This window comes from Pantherophis guttatus, chromosome 1 (assembly GCF_059756535.1).
Source record: "Pantherophis guttatus breed Tessera chromosome 1, ASM5975653v1, whole genome shotgun sequence".
NCBI lineage: Eukaryota > Metazoa > Chordata > Lepidosauria > Squamata > Colubridae > Pantherophis > Pantherophis guttatus.
This window is the reverse complement of record NC_142063.1, coordinates 54222496-54240474: the sequence shown is the minus strand read 5'-3', so window position 1 is coordinate 54240474 and position 17979 is coordinate 54222496. Positions and strand designations below refer to the sequence as shown.

The 17979-nt window shown below is 38.0% G+C and overlaps 1 protein-coding gene across 3 annotated transcripts in view; it reads left to right on the top strand.

The window, feature by feature from the left end:
* The window catches only part of ESRRB (estrogen related receptor beta), a 156684-nt gene extending 145484 nt beyond the window's left edge, over nt 1–11200 (top strand). For all 3 annotated transcript variants that reach the window (XM_034418177.3, XM_034418176.3, XM_087873918.1), the window contains exons 6-7: nt 6574–6843; nt 8967–11200. In XM_034418177.3, coding sequence (XP_034274068.1) covers nt 6574–6843; nt 8967–9211 — 515 coding nt within the window. In that variant the 3' untranslated portion in view covers nt 9212–11200. The remainder of the gene's footprint in view (nt 1–6573; nt 6844–8966) is intronic.
* The last annotated feature ends 6779 nt before the right edge of the window (nt 11201–17979 follow it).

The window sequence follows — 17979 nt, the reverse complement described above, 5'->3', positions numbered from 1 at the left end:
AGATGCTATAATTAAATCTCTCTTTATTACAGCTGCTAATGGCCCTCCAGGATGACAGAAATGATAATAAATTAACAGATTATGAATTCAACTTGCTACAAATTATGCGTTTTCTCTCTTTGAAAACTCTGGCTTTCAAATGTTGAAAAAGAATGTAAGGTTATGACTTCATGAACCTAAATACTACAGCTTTAATTGAAGAGTTTTGACTCAAGAGAAGGAGCTCCGGTCCAGAAAAAAACATTAAAAGTTGCTTAGAAAAAAAAAATAAACATTTAACCTTGGTGAAATAAGCCAACCTTACAAATCTTTTTTACTTTTAAGAGTGCTAATGTTATTCCTTTTAAGTAACATTCCAGAAGTTTATTTCCAAATAGCAAAGTTATTATTTAAGTTCTTAAACCTATATGAAACTTCTTTAACTGAGGATTAAAGAACATCAGTATAATAAAAGTTGTCCTTCTGTAGATTCTTAATATTCAAAAAGAAATGGTCCAACCTGGTGTGCCTTTGAAGATTCTGAACCACAGCTTGGGCAAAACTGATTTTCCTGGCTCCTAGAGCAAGAGTTTTGAACTCTGTATCTGATTCTGGTCTTTCATTTCAAATAGTTGCATGAGATGCCTTTATTATTTTTTACAAACCAATCATAGTATACACAGATATCTACTGTTTGCTCCTATCTTTCATCTTATTGGTGACATTCTGTTACTGAATATGAAAGCCCTATCTTAGGTGTCTTGTCTAAGACTTATTAATAGATCAAATGTTTCTATCATTTTTAAATGATACCAATTTGTTGTAATCTTCATAAATTTGATTATCCATGCATGAAATCTTTTTCATCATCTTTTCTTTTATGTGTCCTGAACTTTAAGCTAACGATTCACCTACAATGATCTTTTTAAAATATAATAAATTAGTCAACTGAATCTTTCTAATAAAAAATGTTCTAATTTAGAATGCTAATCTTTGAAAAAATAAAGCCCTCAAGTCAAACTTGATTCTTGGTGACTACATCCATGCATTTTCTGGGCAGTGACATGGAAGTAATTGGCCATTATACAATACCTTTCTTTCTTGTTTTAACTTCCCAATCCAATCTACAAACCTGGAATTTCCTGGCAGTTCTCCAACTAAGTATTGCACTAAGGCTAACATTCTTTAGTTTCTAAACTGCCAAAAAAAATTTTTTTTTAAATTTTCAGATTGACTGTATGAGATGATTTAAGGCATAAAATGATTGCATTTCCAAATGGATTTAGAAAGATATAAACATGGGTTGGAAATTTGAAAGACTTTTGTTTATGGGCAAAAGTACACTTTTTATGCATCAGTTTGAAAGTCCAAATCAATTCAGTTTTCCAAATCAATTCAAAAATTCAAATATGATGTGGGTTGATTTTTCAAAAGTCCAAATCGAGTTGGTTCAACTTTACAAATCAGTTTAGGAATATGAATCAGATCAAACCTGATTTGCATTATTGAATATGAATTGCAGCAAAGATTCATATACAGTAAACTCTTGATTCTCCAGACCTCCATTAAGCATACTCTTGGTGCAATACACTGGTGGGTTGGTCCCGGTTCTGTCCAGTTCTATAGAACTGGTAGTAAAATCAGCTCTGGCCACATGCCCTGACATCATAAATGACGATCTGCGCATGCTCAGAATCTTCTGCACATGTGGAGAAGAGTCCACGCATGCGCGAGCAAAGCAAGTGCACATGTGTGGCCACATTGCGAACCAGTAGTAAAGGTAAGTAGAACCCACCCATGGTGCAATAGCAAAAAAATTACTACAGTAGACAATTTACATAATGTACCATAAGTCATTTGTGTCAATTAGTGACATTTGTGTAATTATGAAAATCACATGTTTACATCATCCAAATCACTCTTCCTGACACAAATATGCAAATGTCAATTCTGTAATTGGGCAGATGGTATAAATTATGTCAATGATACAAATTTGGATTTAACAGACATTTGGATTTAATGGACATTTCTTTCCACTTAAACAGCCTATTAAGTCAAGATTTTATAAAATGCAACATTGGACATTTGCTTTCAGTTTTTTTTCTTAAATTTAATTATAGTTGTTTTTTTCTTATGGGAATTAAACAAAGTTTCCCGTGTTTTCTCTTCAAATTTTGCATTGGAAAGATGGGAAATGAAATCACTACAGTGGAGTCTCAGAAAAGATGCAATGCATTACAAATTTATTCTTCATTCAATCTTGTATCAAAATAAAATAGCTCACAAATACTTAGTATGTAAAAATACTAAAATCCAACAATAAAAATGAAATAAAGTAATGCCAAAAGAACTTTCATTAAAATGTGGGGAAGGGAAGGCAAAATGAACAAATAAAAATCATTCCTCCACAATAAACTTTCAGTGAAGGCCTGGATAAAGAAATCAGTTTTCAACAGGAGCCTAATAGGCACCTGTTGACTCTCTGAGAGTCATTCAAGAGCACCAGAGAAGAAGTAGAAATTATGAATGCAGTGAGGAATAAACAATGCTTATTTCTTTTTATTGTTAACTAAGGAAAGACTCTCATGTAAAATTCTGTAGAGATTCTCAGCCATCCAGATCATGATTGTCCCAAAGGTGTTTTTTCAGGAGGCAACTGGACTTTCTTGGTTTTTCTTTGAAGACATTTTGCTTCTCATCCAAGAAGCTTCACCTGAGTAGTGTTCCTGGTTCTTTTTAGCTATACAATTTAGGATGGACACCCTTTGAATGGTGTGGGAGTAGGAATGGATTTCAAGAGAAAAAATTGCAGACTACAGGAACCAGGAGCACTACTCAAGTGACCCTGAGTACACAGATAAACCTAAAGTGCTTCAACGGCCCTCTAAAACGATGCAAATGACCAGCTGTCTGCAAGGAATATAAATCCTTCCATTCCCCACTATCCTGTCAGAACTGAAGAAGCTTCTTGGATGAGAAGCGAAATGTCTTCAAAGAAAAAACAAGAAAGTCCAGTTGCCTCCTGAAAAAGCACCTTTGTCTCATGTAAAATATTTAACAATATTAGTTGAGATGACAAGATTGGGGGAAACATAAATGACAGAACACAGAACTGAACCTGAGAAAGAAGTTTTAACCATCCACTTCAGTTTGAGCTGGAGAATCCTGCAGCCAAAATCTGAAGTTGTATGTACTGTTAAATATAGCAATATTGAGGCAATTCATCAAGGGATGTCTCACAAATTAATGAAAAACAAGCTAGACTGTCTGATGAATATCTTAATGCAAGATCCAAGCACAAAGTGCATAGTTAAAATGTTTAACTGTACCTGTCAAAATGAGAAAAGAACCTGAATTTAAAAATTGATATAATCCTTACCTGGCTGAAGACCTTTTTATATGGTTGGCGCAAAATATCTCATATTAGATTTCATCTTCAGATTTTGAGTTCTTTGATGACTCAGAGTAGATTTAATGTCTTTAATGCGTTAAAGTGATGGGCAATCTTCATGTCTTAATTTTACTGTCGAAATTAGAACTTCTTCTGAAGCATGGACATTAAAATAATCTGTGTACTTTGTATATTGTAATTCTCCAATAAATGTAAAACTTTAGGAACACAATTTTGTTACTAAGTAAACGTAGTGTAACAGTCAAAAAGCTCCTTTACTCAGCCATGACTGATTGTAGGTGGTTGTTGCTCAGGGATACAGGACAGAGCAAAAGTTGGTGGTCACCAATGCATGGCAGCCCAGTTTGGCCAAGTCAAGCTTTTTTCCACATTTGCCAAAGAAAGGTCAAATTTGTAATTCATCTCCAGAGTGCCCCAGATTCCTCTTCAGCTGTCCTCTAATTTCTTCTTGCCCTCTTCCCCAGTGCTTTATTGATCCATACCTCTTACCCGTCAGACTTCATACACGCACATACAACATGTGACAGCTGATTGGTATCTGTTAATTAATGTGGCTTGCGGCCTCTTTTCTATTCAGTGGCCCGATAAGGGAAATTGGATGTCTAAGGACTGCTGTGCCATTATCACCCCTTACCTCCTTTGGCAACACAAATACAAAACAGGGTATAGTGATAAATAAATGCCACTGACCCATCCCTCTGCCCTCTCTTCCTTTAGTTGAGATAGCTGAGATAGAAAAATAGAACTCCCGACCAGTCAATATAGCAATCACTGGCTCTTTTGTTAATTGCCAGGTTGATAGCAAGAGGAATCAAAACATCCTGGCTCCCTTGGTTCCCAAGTGCAGGAAGGCACACACAACTGCATGAGCTGAGGGTTTTTTGGGGGGAATAAAGGCTTCTGGATAAGGATATATCACAGTTAGTGAGACATGCACATCACTAAGTCATATGAAAGAACTCTAAACTAACAGTGAAAGCAGTTAGACTAAAATAAGAAGAGAATAATCTCATAATACACATGGAAAAATTTTAGGCCAAACTGCTCATACTTTTTATTTTTATATACAATTTGCTACCAAGCAATGAAATTGAAGTATCCTTTATAGAAGAAACATGAATGTTTTTTGATTTAACTAAATCTTCACACAAGGCATCCAAATTTTGAACTCTTAGTACATTCTTCCCCAAATTGGTACCTTCAGAAGTGTTAGGAGATACAATTCTAATATTCTGAAAGGCACACATTTTTAACATATTATGAGGTATCTTGGGCATGGCTATAATATTGGGGCATGGCTGCAGTTGCCAATAATGTTTTTATCTTCTGTTTTCCTATCACTAGCAAGGAGGAAAATCTTTTATACAAGGACTCTTGCCTATTCTCAATCATTTTGAAAGAGTATCCCACAAGCAAACATATTCATATTGCAAGAATGAAAATAGAATGATACTCTCTTGAGTATCATTATTATTGTAACATTGTTTTATCTCAGAGTGGAATCATTACTGATACTGGTGTAAATTTCCTAGCACTTTTAAGGATTTTAAATTGGAATATTGAGAAAAAAGTTTATTTTTACACTTCCTTATGTTTTATACCACAAAATCTCCCCGCTTCCTCTCCCACACTTGCTAGAATGCCTAAATTTATGTTTTCATTTACGGAATAGTTCCTTTTCAAGCTTATTTTTGATTTTTCACAGATCTGCGATTGGAAAGCAGATGAGAGTCTTATTTATGATCACATTTGTTCTCAGTCATTAGACTTAACTGGTTCTGATGGACTTAGTTACAGTTTGTTACTTTTTGTTTGTGTTTTATCTTTTTACTTTGACAGTTAATTCAGTGCACCTGTCTGTAGGGTAGTTCTTTCCCCCCTTGTCCTGAAGATATAGTTATAGTATTTGGGATTCCATAGTCATTTAATGTTTGTTTGTTTATTTATTTAAAATATTTATACAGCTGCCCATCTTTCACCCAACTCTGGGCAGCTCCCAATCAAATCATGTTTGACTTCTTAAAGTTAGATGTTGCTGCTTTGATGAAGTGGCTTACAAAGATATTTTACCCAGTTAAGGTGAGAACTTATATCTTCCAATAAGGCCCACTCTTCTTCTATGAGAAAAATTTCAACTCTTTATTAAAGAGGAGAAATAATGCATGATTCAGTGATGGCTAATATTAAGTCCCTATTTCTTTGAGTCATGGTCAGACCTTTCTCCGTTTGTACATTCTGTATAATAACGTTGCACACATCTACAAAGTATTAGGCTTTGATAGTGCTGTTACAACTACCATTTTGCCCTTTTTAATCCTCCTCATCCCCTCCCAACATTGATACTGCTTTAATACAAGTGGATTTGAAGTAGTGTTTTCTATGATAACATAACTAACTGGTTTCAAAAGGGTGCATTCAAGTATAGTGCATCATCCTTCTCTTTCTCTCCTTTTTATGTTAACACGGCAATGACTAGACTGGAACAAAACATCCCAGAAAAGGCATATTACAAGGCATGCTGGCAAGACTGAAGCACTTAGCTCTTTAAATATTAAAGCAGTTACATTCTCCATAGGGATCAGTGCAGCGATTTGAAGGCTTTCCTCATTGTCTTTACTTGCACGGTTCCACCACTTCAATTTGCTGTTCATTCAGATGAAAATCGGGGCTTTATATGCACACGTATGGAGAGTCATCTAGGAGGGCCTTCTAGCAAAGGCAGCTGCTCCAGCACTTCAGGAATGGTATTTGGTGATGCATCTCTTGGGAATGCTTTGTCCAGTCCTAGGAATAAATGTTCAGATAAATAGGAAGTAGCTTCTTATATGAAGCTGCTTTCCCTTTTGAAAATCTGAATAGGCCTCTGTCTTATTAAAGTACGTCTATAGGACTGGCTCAGAGTCAAAACCACTTCACTGAGGAGTTTGTCTATGGACATTTTTTCTGTAACAGCCAAAGAATTCTGCAAGTTGCAATCACAATACAGCAAAGGGCAACCCACTTCGGAAGGTTAGTCTAAGATACACTTTTGCATTTGTTTTGGGGTTCATTTCCTATGTCAAAAGAAAAAAAACCCCCCAACCACCATAAAATGAATTGCCTCTGCCAATTTTCTAGGAAGCAGCAACCCGATGCCTTTACTTGGTCAATATTCTTAATCTGTTGTTCCTTTGCCTTGCCAGGATTTTCTAACCTTTCTTTGGGAGACCAGATGAGCTTACTGCAGAGTGCCTGGATGGAAATCCTCATTCTGGGCATTGTGTATCGCTCATTACCGTATGAGGATAAACTGGTCTATGCTGAAGATTACATCATGGATGAGGAACATTCACGTTTGACGGGGCTCTTGGAGCTCTATTTGGCCATCCTGCAGCTGGTGCGGAGGTACAAAAAGCTGAAGGTGGAGAAGGAAGAGTTTGTCACTCTGAAGGCCCTGGCTCTCGCCAATTCAGGTAAAGTCATGGACAAAAGAATCAGCAGCTGGGAATGTGGGGAGATTATTATTTTTTTTTGTAAGAATAAAAAATGATACCTGTGCTTAGAAAGGAGGCATAAGCCCATTGTTACACCTTTGGAAGAAATTGCCCTCCATCTGAATTCAGACTAATAGCTCCCCATCTCCTGACATCTATAAGAAAAAATAATAATAGTTATTGATTTTGTAATTAACAGTTCATCAGAGCTATATTGATAACAGTTCAGCATTGGCTTGCTGGAAATAAATCCCATAATATTGGCTCATTTTTATAATCACTATATATGGTTTTGGGTTTTTTTCCTCTTCCACCAACCTATCATCTTGCAGAGCTTTTGCACTATTTAAATGCACCTGAAAATGATCTGGGTGGGTTAATTATTTTTGGATCTTTTGGCTCAAAGGACACTAAAAGCATAGCATGTTTATATATTTATGACACTAAAGTTACAGAGACCTACCAGCCAATCAGTTATTTTACTTTCTGCCCAAAAGCTGAGCACAATGAGCTATCAGCCAATTACTTTCTTGCTTACCAGCCAGTAAACACATGCCATCTCTCTAAACCTGTTCCTCAGACCCATATCTAAATATAAATCCTTTTCTACTCTATTCAGAAATAAAAGAGAGTAAGTGAGTAGTGTTCTCCCTATTGTCACCATGCTGGTAAAATTCCATTGCCTTCCCAAAATTTAATTCAGACAAAACAATCCAAAAATCTGCATTTTGGACTGTTTTGTCTGCTCATACCAGTGTCCTACTAGGAAAAATTCCCAGAGTTGTGGGCAGAGGTAGAAGAGAAAGCCAATAAAAACCTTCCATGAAATCACAGAATTGGAAGAGGCTATGTACCATTGACTGACTCCTACCCACTAGTCAGTGCAGGAATCCAGATTAAAGCACTCCATGTGAATGGCTATCTAGACTCCATTTGAGCACATCTAATAAAGGGACGTCCACCATCTCTCAAGGTAATTAGTTCGATTATTAAACTGCTTTTATTTTTAGAAAGAGGATTTTTTTTTCTAACATTCTGTTAAAATCTGCCCCCTTGTAACTTAAACCCACTATTTCATGTCTTGCACTCTCAAACAAAAGAAGGCAGGTCAGGGGCTTCTTCTGTATGATACCCTTTCAGGTATTTAAAAAGTGTTATCAAATCCCCCCTCAGCTGCATTTCTTTGTACGAGTTGCAGGAAAAGAGCAATTCAGAAGTGGGTTGACAAAAGCAGAATAAAATGAAAAATAAGTTCCAGTGATTTAGAATTTGTTTTTCAATTGACACAATTATAAATTACATTCTGAGCTTACAATCAACTATTTTTCCAAGATCTTTTTCATATATACAAAGCTACGTATTTCCCATTTCACTCATTTAATGTAAAATAAATGTTTTGACTGATTTTGAGTCTCCCTGATTTGGTAGTCATATAAATTTAATATATTATTAGTGTTTTTGTTACTTTTGTTCCTAATTGCCTTTCTTTTTTGGTACATGTTACCAGCCCACATAATTGCAGCAAGAGCTTTGAAAATAATTCAGTGAGGATTCTTCCAATCCACGCATCGGTATACAAATTAGAAAGCAGAAATATAGACAAACAAACTGATATCTGATTATCAAAAAGCAGGCAAATCCATCCAACGTTTCAAGGCTTCTTAAATTAGCTTTCAGTATTTTCAAGTTGATCTAGAAGGAGAAATCTCTTGAGAATGTAGAATGTTAGTGTAGCACATTAATTAGGTCGGTCTTTGAGCTCATGATATAAAGCTCCAAGTGCTGAAGTTGTTGTTCATTTTGAAATCAAAAAGATTAAATGTAAGAAGAGAGGAATGTATATCTCAGGTATATCAAAAATTATATTCTAATCGCTTTGCTACATAATTTAATGCAAAAATAGATTGATTTAGTAATATGTCTGTTTCTTCCAACATACCTTTTGCATAGATTCTCAAATAGGATACACCTTCCAAAAGCTGTTTCTCTTGGTTCTTCAGATAACTCCCTTCTACCATGGAACATTGTGTTCTGAGATTAAATATGTTCCCTGCCCATTTATCTAGACTGATTCCCTCCTTAATTTTGCTTTTCCTCTAAAGATTCAATGCACATAGAGGACATGGAGGCAGTGCAGAAACTACAAGATCTTCTCCATGAAGCCCTTCAGGACTACGAGCTGAGTCAACGTCATGAGGAACCACGACGTGCAGGAAAGCTACTGCTGACCCTGCCTCTCCTGCGGCAAACAGCTGCCAAAGCTGTGCAGCACTTCTACAGCATCAAACTGCAAGGCAAAGTCCCCATGCACAAACTCTTCCTTGAGATGCTCGAGGCCAAGGTCTGATGTGCCCAGCCCCACCTGGAGAGCCCAGGAAACAAACTGGAAAGAGAAGCAGCCGTGGAGGAAACCAAAAATGGCAGCTGGCTTTTATTTTCAATCATTTACGTGGAGGAATTATTTAACGCTCATCTGGCAGCCTGCCATCTGAAGATTATCATGTACAGAGATGGAAACTCTTTTAATCAAGTTTTGTTTTTTTTTAAATTGGTGGGAAATTCGCAACTAAGCTCTTGCACTTGCAGAGGGAACCAAGGAAAATTTGGAGTTCTTGAGCAGTGATGCTCTTTGCACTATCTAGGGCAGCTGATTCCTAGCTTTTTCCACCTTCTAATGAAAGGATGTGGAGATCTGAAGCAGGAAATGGTGGGGTTAAAAAAATACAGCATTTATAGCATGGTGGTATGAGAGGATTTTTTTAAAAAATGTGGGCATCAGTAGACCTGGCACTTGATAAAGTGTGTCAAGGCACAGGACTATGTGCCAGTTGCTTCTTTGGAAAGGAGCACCTTCAGTCCAAATTCAAGTTATTTGTAATGTGTACATAGAGGCCTATTTCCTACTGGGAAGAGCAGGTGTGACTGTGTAAGATATTCTGTGATCTTGAGCATCTGGCTTTTCCTATTCTTGTGCAATCAGAACATTCTCAGTGGTAGTTGCTACACAAGCTGGAGATACGATACATTCTGGGGAGAGAAAGGTCTTACAGTTTCAGAGGATGCAGAGAGAACAAGTCCACACCCTGTCTTATTCCCCCCCAAAAAATTTCCAGCACAATTCCTTTCTTCTCCTATATGTGATATTATTTTTAAAACCTCTAATCTCCTCCTTTCTTCAACACCTGGCATGAATCTCAAGACTCAGACTGCTCACAACAATCAAGCCAAAATGATAACGTGTCCTGATAGGGCTTTTGTTCAGCTCTTTCAGCAAATCCTGATATTAGATAGATCCTTTCATGGATTAGGAAAAAATATCTCAAACCTTAATATGGACTCATGTTCCATATTAAGGGAATTACCGGTATATCAAATTCCTTAAGGGAAATGTTTAATACTTATTCTCTTATTCTTTAGCCATTTGTTTGAATCCAATCTAAATAGCTGCGTGTAGGGAAATAAATTATTTTCAGGCTAAGACAAAATCAGCAGTATATGGGGATGGCTTCTATCTCTCTTCCTTTCTATCACAATCCTACTTCCTAGAAAACTGCCATTGGGAGGACAGATAGCTCTTGCCAGAGTTTTGGTCACAAGATGGAAAAGCAGAAGTTGTCCAGCCTTAGTTGCAGACCTAACTCTCAGTTCTTATGAATGCCAGGTTAAACTTTGCTGGTATGTTTTCCCTCACCAGGAGAAAGATGGTAGAAGTAGAGCCTCATGGTCATCAAAAATTGTCTTCCAAGTTGACCTGGGTCCAGATTATCCCTTTGGGAGATTAGTTGAATTTCATCAAATCACCCCCTGGAACCAAAAGCACAGCTAATATCTTTTCTCCTAATTTGTAATATTTCAACAGAAGGCGATCGTATTTGGGTTTGTGTTTTCAGACACCTTTTGAGTGTCAGCAATTAATTACACTCAAAGAGCCAAGGTAACAAAACAAATGAAGTTGGTTTAGAAAAGGAGTTTGACACACACACACACACACACACACACACACACACTCTAACTATCATATACACACTCCAAAACCCCAATAAAAGCAATAAAAGACATAATTGGGGGGGGAGCCTATTGCCAAGTGGATGTTATGCTTCCCATCTTCCCATCTCCTCTCCATAGGCAATGAGAAAAGAGGCTTTAACCTTTGTATTTTTAATTAATCTCTGCTATTTTGAGATTGTAGTCCAAAGGATTTTAAAAAAAAAATAAGATAAAGAGGGGAAAACAAGAGAACACTAAGTTGTGCAAAATGTTCTTCATAAAAAAAGTATTGCTATGCTACCCACTGGCAACTATTTGTGGCCAAAGTCCATTAAAATAGTAGAATCTTGTTATATTGTCCTGGCAGTTTTGTTTGGGGAAGTGTAAACCTCACTTCTAGAGGAATGGCAAAGGATGCGCTGATTCATTTTTACTCTTCAAAGTTTGAAATTTCGTTCCTCTCTTCACATAGGGTGAAAGGAGAGAGAAGTTCTTTCCACGTAATTCCAGTGTGTTCCCTTACTGCTTCTATTGTCCTAACAACAGTTTTTCTCCAAGACAGTAATCATTGGTAGAAGAAAAAACAGGCTACCTGTTCCTCATATAGAAGTTCCCAGGTATATCCTTTGGTGCCTCTGTTTGCAGATGTGAAAATCCACTGAAGGAGATTTTTGAGAGCCACTGCCAAAGATTAGATGCTGGGTCAGCTGGAGCAATAGTCTGATTTCATAAGATAATTTCTTTATTCATGACCTAATGTTACAGGCACGGTTTAAATTTCAGTTGAGAGGTATATTTCAAAGGCATGTCCAAGAAGTATTCCTCCTTGTCACTTAGAGAAAATAATAATAATAAAAAAATCAAACAGGAAGGAGGAAGATCAATGTAGAAACTATTATTGCTTGTTCCTGCACTGATGAAACTATGATTTGCTTCACAAATTTTTTAAGCCACAATTTCCTTCATCATTCTATCTTGAGTAAGTCTGAGTTTAAATCATATGGCATTTTTAAGGCAAAACCAGACAAGTTAAATCAATTAACCAGTGGAACAACTTACCTCCAGAAGTTGTGAATTCTCCAACACTGGAAATTTTTAAAGAAGAGATTGGACAATCATTTGTCTGAAATGGTATAGGGTTTCCTGCCTGAGCAAGGGGTTGGTTAGACAACCTCCAAGGTCCCTTCCAACTCTGTTATTCTAATTCTAAATACAGATGATGTCACATTATGATTTAGTACAATGTGTGAACCTATTTTTTCATTGTACATAACTTGTAGTCATTTGTAAGCTAAAATAAAATCTCTTCACCTTAAATTTAACTCCTAGCGACTTGACGGGTGCATTCTCCATAGTTTTCTTAGTAGTAATATGGAAGTGGCTTTTTTTTTGGCTTCCAGTCTAACCTACATTTCTGGGATTTGCTGGGAATCTGATATCCAATTACTTATCACCTTTGATCTTAAATCACTTTTGAGATCAGTTAAGATTGCCTAGCCCTGCAACTGACTGGGGCCATTCTTAACCTACCCAGACCCACAATTTCCAGCATTCAATTGTCAGTAACAGCAGAATCTCTGACTCTGACATGGAAGAAAACTGGGCTCATATCTTTGAGCCATCTAGAATATATTCTACTGATGTACAATATGTTTTAGAAGAAATGAGGATCCTGTTTCTCTGCTATTCACTGGGCCCTTTTAGGATCATTAAAGCCAACAGCTGCAACACTCTAGTAAATAGACCATATAATATTCAGTGAACGTAAGAGAACAAGAAAAAGAAAAGCATTTTCCTTCGTATTTGTAGGTGATCCAGTCTGCCTTATATAGGATATAAGGGGGCTTTTGCAGCATGTTTTGGTTTAGCATGTTCAGTCATGTCCCAAAGGAAGACTACAGTAGTTTGCCACAGCAGCGATTTCTGAGGGGCTGAATACCCTCAACCAGCAATAGAGAACAGGCAATCCCATATGGAAGTGTATTTGTGAATGTGCAAAGATATATTTTGTTCTTTACAGCAGTTTAAACAATCTTGCATATACAATGGTTCAGTGTGAGGAAAGTCTCTTTAAGTACAAGAATGGTTTGTTATCTGCAAGTACAATTATAGCTTCCATGGAGTAGGCAATTCAGAAATCTTATCCAAATGCTAATCCAGGATTAGATTAGGACAAGGCATGCAGGTAAGTGCCCTCATTAGGATATAGTGATGACGCTAGCAAAACTCTGCACCTTCCCAAAGAGGTGTATCATTCTTCTTCTGAGCCTACACCCAAATCCTGTGATGTACTCTCTCCCTTCCAAAGCTTTGCGTATTTATACACAGACAATAGTTGTCTGTGAAACATAACCTTTTCTGTGAGCCCAGAAGGCAACAGATGCTGCTCTTGTTTTACATTCCTCTCTGGAAACAGAGATCTCTGGCCTTGAATAGGGGGGGGAAAATCACTTCCTTGGTTTGATGGAGATCAATTCAGATCATTCATTCCACTTGTATCTGAGAAATAATGGGCATTACTTTGGAGTGGAATGTAAAGGAACTCCAAACCCCCAGCCAAACAATACTGTTTATGCCAAATAGGGGTTATTGTATTGTTCTTCATAACTAGATGCCCATTCTGAAATTGTTAAAACTGTATTTAGAAACCAAGCTAAAACAACTCTAAAAGAAGAGGGGAAAGGGGGGAGATTATAAAGAAAGACTGAAGAATGTAAGCGGTTGAATTTTTTACATGTTCAAGCTGTGTTTCCAACTTGTAGCCATTCTTTAATGAATGTGGCCCAAACCAGGCTCAGCTCCTATAGCTTGATGCTTAAGACACACCCCTCCCTCTAAAATGGGAAGCTTGTGCAAATTTAAGCAAAGTGTCACAGTTCAGAAGCAAAATCAACAATATCTACTCAATTACTATTCTCTTTGTGGGGGGAGAAAAAGGCCCTGTTTAAATTTAAAAAATGTATTCTTGTGCTGCAGATAATTTCAAACAAACTGAGAAATAAAACAATGTACAAAGAAAACTGGTTGAAATGGTATTTATTGCATATTCTGAAGCATCTAGCACAGTGATGGCTAACCGTTTCCAGACCGAGTGCCCAAAGCACCCGAACCCCCCAAAATGCAATGTGCGTGTGGCCCCCGTGCCTGATCTCCACACATGCATGCGTGGCCTCCTGCATGTGGCCCGCCTCCCGTGCATGCATGTTAGATCAATTAACCAATTAACCCCCTCACACATGCTCCTGTGCATCTGCACGCACCCCCCCCACATGAGGCCCACCCCCACGCATGTGTGGCAGAGACCCGAAGACCAGCTGGCTGGTGGGAGGTGCGCGCGCATGCACAGCAAAGTTGAACTTGGGTGACGGCTTGCATGCCCACAGAAAGGGCACTGTGTGCCACCTCTGGCACACATGCCATAAGTTTACCATCATGGATCTAGCATGCTCACACACATGGCATTGGTACCCTTGCCCTTCCTTGCACTCTCCCTTTTATTATAGACCAAACACCTAAATTAATGCCATAAGCATACATGTAAATTAGTCCAGCCGATAGCGGTTTGGATATACCTACCTCAGCTCACATTTATATAGTCCAAGTTTGCTTTCACACTAATTATTTTCTTTGCAAACTCACTTTTCAAGGAGCATCTGGATTTTCATCTTAGCCATCCCATAGTTTCCATAGTTCCATTTTCAAGTCGGCCCCAAGGATAAAGGATAAATGCAATCCTCTTTCATCCCACTTTGTTGCCAGTATCTGCAACTGAACATATGGGGTGAAGTTTGTAGGAAGCACCTTTTGAATGTTGAGTTCACTGCTCCCTTTAATCCCTAAAAGTTTCTAGGTTTCTCCTATGGCTACTCTCCAGAAATAACAAGGTCTCTATCAGGGGTGGGTTCTACTTACCTTTGCTTACCGGTTTGCAATGGGGCCGCACCCGCGCGTGAGCGAAGCAAGTGTGCATGACGTCCAGGTCAGTGGGCAGAGCCTCCTGGTTTTACTACTGGTTCTATAGAACCGGTGCGAACCGGGGGCAACCCACCACTGGTCTCTATTGTAGAACATCTTCCCAAATTGGGCAATGACACATTATTTTGGGATTCGGGGGATATGAGCAGCAAATAGTTATAGCCCACCTGGTCTTGTGGTGGAGTTAAAAAAAAGTCTGCTTCTCCATTTTTAAAAAAATAATACTATTTATAATATGTCAGTGTTGTCTGCTGCTGACATTGAGAGATGGCAGCTAACAACTGTAGGCAGGAGAACAACTTTGGTGCACAACTTTGTAATGTGTACCAATTGCACCCATACCTGGATTGAGGGGCCTTACTCACTGTTATTCCTGCCTCCTGGTTGCTTGTTGCAATGTGCACTACATGGGCTGCCCTTGAAGGCACCCCAGAAGCTACAATTTATCCTGAATGTAGTGGCAGGATATTTATGGGTATACCGCTATATGCGTACAGTGTAATACATTACTTTGCAAGCTGCACTGGCTGTCTGTAATCTGCAATTCAAGGTCCTATTTATCACCATGAAGTCTTACAAGGCCTGGGGAATCACCGCCAATGCTATTGGATTGTTCCACATGTCTAACAGGGTGGGTGTGCCCAGGGTTCTTCCCTAAAACTATACCATCTGCCAAGACTAGGAGGTATGTCTTTTCTGTTCCGGGCACCTGCCTTCTGGAATGATCTTCACTCTGACATTTATTTGGTCCCAACCACAGTGGCCTTTACAAAGGCAGTAAAAATCTCCTCAGGTGTTAGGGTCAGGATGACTGGAGTTCTCATTTGGAGGATGACAAGAAATTGTCAATTCCTGATCACAGCTAACACAGCCAGGGTGTTAGAGGCACAAGAGGAGGGTTATCTCCTATCTTGAGAATTCAGGATTTGAGGATTTGAGTGGTGGTGGTGCAGTGGTTGAATGCAGTACTGCAGGGTACTTCTGCTGACTGCCAGCTGCCTACAATTTGGCAGTTTGCATCTCACCAGGCTCAAGGTTGACTCGTCCTTCCATCCTTCCGAGGTGGGTAAAATGAGGACCCAGATTGTTGGGGGCAATCTGCTGTCTCTGTAAACCGCTTAGAGAGGGCTATAAAAAGCATTGTGAAGCGGTATATAAATCTAAGTGCTATAGCTATTGCTATTGAGAATTCAGGAAACTTCAAAAATCTCCTAAAACAGAAGTGGACAACATGAAATTGTGCTAGCTATGCAAAAACTCATAATTTCACTTAGTTTGGCAATCTCAAGAGATGCTTTTTCCAGGTCAGATAAGCTTGGGATAAATTCTTCTTTTAAGTTTGGAAGGGGTGTTCTGATTTTATTTCCAAGTGCAATTAGAACAGATTATATTCGGTAGCTAAAGGAACAATTCTCAGTAGAAAATGAAGAGGGGAGGGGAAATCTTTGGTTGTAGTTAAAAAAAAAACCTGGCTGGAAAATCAGTGAATGTAATAATAATAATAATAATAAAAAAAAAAACTCCACACATTTTCTGAATCAATTGCATCCTCTGGGCTGCATTCCAGTTTCGGTCATAAATCAATGAGCCTTAAGTTAGTTATGACGTAAGTGCTATTATTTCAATGAGTGTACTCTAAAAGTCTCTAAATATAGAATTAGACTTCTCTCTCTGGTAATGGCTGTCCAGACTGATCACTGTCAGAGTCTACTACCTTAGATGACTTGACTGGAAGGACATTGGTGCTAGCCACTTCTCTTATGCTATGAATCACTGTAACTTGGTAACCTGTCTTTAATGAACCTTATTTCGGAGATAATTTTTTATTTTACTTTCCAGGTCCTTTGCTTGGCATTTTGTACTTTCAGTGATCCTGGTATTGTAATGGAGCCCACTGTCTGGCTGCAGTCTGGCCAGTCTTCCATATTTTTAAAAAATCTGCTTTGAGTAGCCAGGCAATTGAATTAGTTACCATTTAAATTTCTTGCATTGTCTCCAATGACACATTGGAAAATTAAAATTGTGGCCAATTCTAATCCATGGTATAATTTGGAGTTCATAAGCATGCCCGTCCATCCTGGAGAAGAGAGAGGACTATTAAAGCAACTGCTTTAATAAAAGCAAGTGGCCTAAATAGGAGAATGAACAATGTTTATCATATGCTACCAAAAATGGCTACCAACCTGCCTTCCATTGAGGACCTGTAAACTGCACAAGTCAAAAAGAGGGCTGTGAAAATATGGACATAAACTGTTCTAACTCCTACCCTCAAAACAACACTATAGAGAACTGCACACCAGAACAACTAGACACAAGAACAGTTTTTTCCCGAATGCCATCACTCTGCTAAACAAGTAATTCCCTCAACACTGTCAAACTATTTACTAAGTCTACACTACTATTAATCTTCTCATTTTATCATTCCCATCACCCATCTCCTCCCACTTATGACTGTATGACTGTAACCTTGTTGCTGGTATCCTTACGATTTGTATTGATATTGTTTCCTGATTGCTTATTTGTACCCTATGACTATCATTAAGTGTTGTTACCTTATGATTCTTGATGAACGTATCTTTTATTTTATGTACACTGAGAGCATATGTATTGGACACACAATCACACTTGGCCAATAAAAATTCTATTCTATTCTATTCTATTCTATTCTATTCTATTCTATTCTATTCTATTCTATTCTATTCTATTCTATTCTATTCTATTCTGACATGATCTGGTTTCTACTTTGCTGTTCGGTTTTATGCAGTTAATTATTTACTGTATTCTTTATTTTTCTAACTAATTTTTTTACTACAGATAGTCCTCGACTTACAACAGTTCATTTAGTGACCGTTCTAAGTTACAAAGGCACTGAAAAAAGTGAGTTGGAACCATTTTTCACACTAATGACCATTGCAGCATTCCCATGGCCACGTGATTTACATTCAGATGCTTAACACGTGGTTCATATTTATGACTGTTGCAATATCCCAGGAGCATTTGATCATCTTTTGCGACCTTCTGACAAGCAAAGTCAATGGGGAAGCCAGATTCACTTAACAATAGTTTGACTAATTTAACAACTGCAGTGATTCACTTAACCAATGTGACAAGAAAAGTCGTAAAATGGGACAAAACCCACTTAACAAATTTCTC